The 6,175-nt window shown below is 39.4% G+C and overlaps 1 protein-coding gene across 1 annotated transcript; it reads right to left on the bottom strand.

Moving 5' to 3' along the window:
- Positions 1-1,285: 1,285 nt before the first annotated feature.
- Positions 1,286-3,011, bottom strand: LOC114464872 (E3 ubiquitin-protein ligase TRIM16-like). Its single transcript, XM_028449507.1, has one exon. The coding sequence runs from the start codon at positions 2,987-2,989 to the stop codon at positions 1,322-1,324; it is 1,668 nt and encodes a 555-aa protein (XP_028305308.1). The 5' UTR covers positions 2,990-3,011; the 3' UTR covers positions 1,286-1,321.
- Between the last annotated feature and the right edge of the window lie 3,164 nt (positions 3,012-6,175).

Below are 6,175 nucleotides of genomic sequence, written 5' to 3'. Positions count from 1 at the left end.
ATAATAAATATGCTTTTGGATATTCTTGTGCATTTTACACCACCATAAACCCTGTTCAAGCTAAGTGGGCTTTTGAATCAATAGTGCATTGTGTTAAGTTAGCTTTACATTAATAATCCTTTCAGTAATTGATCTGCTGGGTAGAGATCTATACAGCATATTTACGAACTTATATTTCCATTTATTATTTTGCTCATTTTAATATTTACCCTCACATTCTACCTTTAATGACCAAATTCTGAATGGTGGACTCTTATAGTAAGGGTGTCCCATCCTGATGCAACATTGTTATGGTATTGGAAGTGAATGAGTTGTAACCTTGAGTATTGGCTTATTTTGTCGTGTGGAATGTTAGAAAAGCCTTGATCAAGTGATATTACTCAAACAGAGAACAATAGTCAGCAACAGTAATAATAATAATAATAATAATAATAATAATACATCAATTTTATATAGCGCTTTTTTTAAACTCAAAGTCGCTTTACAGAATTAAGGGATTATTCTTTCACTCCACACTTAGTAGGTATGAGTAAAACTGACCAGTTTATTAGAAGTTCTGAACCAGAGTCTGGAATGGACTGCTTACATCACAATGCTTGTATCAACAATTTAAAATACAAGCCAATCTTATCCGATACTTGTTTTTTGTTTTTGTTTTTGCTGATATCGGACCGATATCTGACGTCAGGACATCCCTATCTTATATGCATATGTACATATGTTGTTCTAGTTATGTTCTTGGTATAAATTTCATTGTGTTTTGACATAACTGTAATATTGTTAACAAAGTAAATTGATATTAAAAAAAAAAAAAATCTAATGTAAATTGTATTGTTTTGGTACACCTGAAAAAGAAGTTGACGCATTGAAATAAGAAAACAAGAGTGCTCTATATTTGCTTCACTGGATTATGTAATAGGTCAGGTCCCATAACTGAATTTAACTAAATATATTGTTGCCTTCCCTTTTTCTATTTGGCATAATGAATTACTGTCTGATCCTTGACTGCATGAAATGGCCTATAAGAAATGATTTCCTCTGCTTTCCTTTCTCGTCTGTACTATCAGGTGTAAGATAAGATAAAATAAGATACAACTTTATTCATCTCACAGTATAGAAATCTGATTTGTACAGCAGCAGAAGAATAAGGAAAAGCAACGTTACACAATGGAAATAAATACAAAAAAAATTAATAGGATAATTTACATTATATATATATATACAACTAATATATATGTATATAATATATTTATACATACAGTATATATAAATGAAGAATGTCGACATAGATAGTTTTGTGTGTGTGTGTGTGTTTATAAAATTATTTCAGTGTGCAGAGTAGAGCACTATCTCCATACCAATAAACAAAAACTCCAGTGTGTAGCGGCTCAGTGAAGGTGGTGTGGACTCTATGAAGGAGAGTTATTGTGTCAGAGACGCTGTAGAAGGACAGAATACCTGCTGTGTGATCCACGTACACTCCTATTATGGAGGACTGAGGACCTGACACTGGAGACTTGATGTTGTTGTGATAAAATGTGTAACTGTTTGGAGACCAGCTTAACCTCCATGATTTGTCATTAAATCCAAATACACAATCCTTCCCTCCCCCTGCTCTGGCGATACTCTTGTATGCAACTGATACACCAACTACTTTCCCTCTCACCTCCACCTCCCAGTAACAACGACCCGTCAGACTCTCTCTGCTCAGGACCTGAACGCATCCAGTGAACCTGTCTGGATGATCAGGATGATGTTGATCTCCTTTCATTCTTGTTACTTTTCTGTTTCCTTCTGATAATCCGAGGTATGTGTGAGCTGTGTTTGGATCCAGAGTGATTTCCTGTGAATACTTTAAGAATCCATCTCTGCTCGTCGGCTCTGATGGTAAAACATCCACTCTCTCCACAGTGTGACAGACTTTGGTCCAGTCCTCCATCAGGACTTTGTGGAGATGTTCTCTGAGCACTGACACAGCTGCTGTCACCTCCTCAATGCAGCTCCCAGGACCTCTGTGGGTGACAGAGGAGTGTGTGGACACACTGAGCGCTGACAGGGAGCTGTAGCTGAGGACAAACTGGATGTTGTCCTCAGTGGTGGAGATCTGCTGCAGCTCAGCGTCTCTCTTCTTGAGCTCACTAATCTCCTGCTCCAGCTTCTCCTGAAGAGCTCTGATTGCACTCACTTCAGTCTGCTGCTTGGATCTGACCTCCTTCTCCTGCTCAGAGCTTCTTCTGTGGAGGAGACTGATCAGCTCAGTGAAGACCTGCTTGCTGTGCTCCACTGTCTGATCAGCGGAGAAGTTGATGGTTTGCTCCTGCTCTTTAAGCAGCTCCACATCTTTCTCTCTGTCCTGGATGTTCTTGTGGATGTCAGCTCGACTCTCCTGCAGCTCTCTCTGTTTGTCGGTCCTTTCTGTTGCAGCTGAAACCGTGTCGTGGTCTTTATGTTCCTCCATGGAGCAGAGAAAACAGATACACTGCTGATCAGTGCGGCAGAACATCTTCATCACCTCATCATGACGAGAGCAGATCATCTCCTGGATCTTCGTGGAGGGATCCACCAGTTCGTGTCTCTTGAATACAGCAGATACATGATGAGGCTGAAGGTGTTTTTCACAATAAGAGGCCACACAGTTCAAACAGGACTTGAAGGCTTTCAGTTTTTTCCCAGTGCAGAAATCACAGGCCACGTCTTCTGCTGCGGCAAATCTTTGATCATCAGGATCTTCTTGAAGTCTGTTGTTCTTCAGCTCCTCCACTAACTCTGCTAACATGATGTTTTTCCCCAGAGCAGGCCTCCTTATGAACGTCTCTCTGCACTGAGGACAGGTGTAGATGCGCTTCTCCTCCTCTGCATCCCAGTGGTTGCTGATACACGTCCTGCAGTAGCTGTGTCCACAGGAAGTGGTCACCGGCTCCTTCAGGAGGTCCAGACAAATGGAACAGGACAAGGTTTCTGTCTGTAGCTCAGCTCTTTGCTGCTCCATTTCAGCAGTGTGTCACTGTCACTCCCTGAAACCAGTCTGAGTGCAGAGGTACTTTACAGCATGTGTCAGCGCTCAGCACTTCCTTGTTACACCCACGCACACACTGTAGGTCTGAAAGAGGAACAAAGAGCTGTGAGCTCAGAGCCAAGGAATCCAGGAGGTGAACACATACACACAAACACCTGCACTGACATGAGAACACACACACACACACACACACACACACACACACGCACACGCACACGCACAAAACACCATGACTATCTATGTCGACACTCTTCATATATATATATATATATATATATATATATAAATATATTTACATATATATATTTAAATATATATATATTTTGCTGTACAATCAGATTTCTATACTTTGAGATGTCAAAACACAATGAAATTTATATCAAAAACATAAATAGAACAACATATGTACATATGCATATAAGATTGTCCTGATTCAATATTGATATCAGATATTGGTCCGATATCAACAAAACCAAAAACAAAAAACAAGCATTGGATAAGATTGACCTGTATTTTAAATTTTAAATTTTAAACAAGCGTTTTGATATACTGTAAGCAGTCCATTCCAGACTCTTGTCCAGAACTTCTAATAAATTGGTCAGTTTTACTCATACCTACTAAGTGTGGAGTGAAATAATAATTCTGTAAAGCGACTTTGAGTTCAAAAAAAGTGCTATATAAAATTGATGTATCATTATTAGGGGGCCAAGCCCGCGTGGCCAGGGAACCGCGTATGTGAGCATACGCGGTTCCTAGGACCACTATATTATTATATATATTATTATATTTATTATGTTTCCCTCGGTAAAAGTAGTGCTGCAGGCTAAACCGTGCAAGGTAGGGCGGAGCCCTTTAAGGGTTGGGTCCAGACCACCCCGTGTACCTTGGACGCAAAAATTCACATATGTCCGCCAGCAGGTGGCACTATAACAAAGGTCAAGGCGTTTTGGCCAATATCTCCCACACCGTTTGTTGCAAATTTTAAAACTTCATATCCACAGATTCCTTGAATAGCACTGAATCACCTGGGCTAGGCCACGCCCATTTCCGCCTAAACTTTTCTCGGAGCAAAATCGCAAAAACTGGAAAACCTACTTTTTCGAACTCCTCCTTGGGGTTTTGTCCAATCAGCGTGAAACTTGGCACGTAGAGTCTTCAGTTGGACGTAATCTCCAGTTAACCCTATGAGTTTGTTTGGGTAAATTATGCACAAATTATTAGCGAGTAAAGTTTTCTAGCTAGCTATAAAAATGCAAACTGGTGCATATCTCGGTCAAAATAAATGCTAACAACACCAAATCTGAGATCCTTAGTTGGCATGTGACTGTGAGTGTATGCGCCAAATTTGAATAATGTAGGCCACTAGGGGGCGCTACAAATAACGAATATTTATATCTCTTATTATATCCCTTGAGTATGAAATGCGCTATATAAATAAATTTGCCTTGCCTTGCCTTGCCTTGCCTTGCCTCTTAATTGGCACAACCAATTGTTACCAAATTTGGAGGGTATGATGTTGGGTCCCTCCTGAGGCGATATCTCAAAGCAATTCACGATTGGTCAAAGTGGGCGTGGCTAATGACATAATAACTCATAAATAAACAAACAATTATTTCTGCTGAATTATTATGTTGAGGGCTGTAAAATTTACAGGGTAGATATAGAAAACCACACAGACCACCCATACCAAAAATTGCCCCACTAGGTCGCGCTGTAATTGCAAAAAACATTTTGGCCTTTACCTTTCACAATTTAATTCACATCTTTAAAAACTTCATATCCACATGTTCCCTACATAAAGTCGCATCTTCTGACATAGGCCACGCCCACTCCCACAGCACATTGCTCTTTGTAAGTCACGACATATCAAAATCCTACTTTTTCAAATTACTCCTTGGGGTTTTGTCTAATCGGCATGAAACTTGGCACGTAGAGTCTTCAGTTGGACCTGATTCAAAGTTGATAAAATAATTTTGTTGGCTCAAAATATGCGCGAATAATTACTGAGTACATTTTTCTAGCTAGCTATAAAAATGCATAACTGTTGCATATCTCGGTCAAAATAAATGCTAACAACACCAAATCTGAGATCCTTGGTTGGCATGTGACTGTAAGGGTATAAGCAAAATCTTACTAATTTACGCCACTAGGGGGCGCTGCAAATATGGGAAATGTATATCTCATAAATGGCAAGACCGATTTTTACCAAATTTGGTGGATATGACCTTGGTACGCTCCTGGGACCGTATCTCAAAGTGAATCGCGATTGGTTAAAGTGGGCGTGTCTTATTACTACATAACTTATAAATAAACCTTTGTTTCAGCTGAAGTGATTTGTTGAGGGATGTGAAATTTACAGGGTAATTATAGAGGAGCACACAGATCACCCATACCAAAAAGTGTACCACTAGGTGGCGCTATAATGGGTGCAAACGCATTTTGGTCTGAAACTTTCACACTTTTAATCACATCTTCCAAAACTTCACATCCACCTGTTCACAGCAAATGGCACGTTGGCTTGTGTCCTGACGCTCGCCACGAGCCCGTCATCCTTCGTGACGTATTTCCACGGGCTCCGCGAAACCCACGGGCCGAGTCGCGCTGGAAGGCTTGGCCCCCTTTCATAACTGCTTGCAGTTCTAGTTATTATTATTATTATTATTATTATTATTATTATTATTATTATTATTATTACTGTTGCTGACTATTGTTCTCTGTTTGAGTAATATCACTTGATCAAGGCTTTTCTAACATTCCACACGACAAAATAAGCCAATACTCAAGGTTGCAAAATTGTTATGGTTTTGGAAGTAAGTTGTATCAGGATGGGACACCCCTAATATAAGAGTCCACCATTCAGAATTTGGTCATTAAAGGTAGAATGTGAGGGTAAATATTAAAATGAGCAAAATAATAAATGGAAATATAAGTTAATATAAGTAAATATGCTAAATAAATCTCTACCCAGCAGATCAATTATTGAAAGGATTATTAATGTAAAGCTAACTTAACACAATGCACTATTGATTCAAAAGCCCACTTAGCTTGAACAGGGTTTATGGTGGTGTAAAATGCACAAGAATATCCAAAAGCATATTTATTATCCACATTCTTATGATTAGTTTATGCAGATGTGTGACTGTGACCTGGTGATCAGGC

The sequence above is a fragment of the Gouania willdenowi genome, chromosome 6 (genome assembly GCF_900634775.1).
Source record: "Gouania willdenowi chromosome 6, fGouWil2.1, whole genome shotgun sequence".
In the NCBI taxonomy this organism is placed as follows: domain Eukaryota; kingdom Metazoa; phylum Chordata; class Actinopteri; order Blenniiformes; family Gobiesocidae; genus Gouania; species Gouania willdenowi.
The sequence above is the reverse complement of the archived record's forward strand: the minus strand, read 5'-3'. Positions and strand labels throughout refer to the sequence as shown.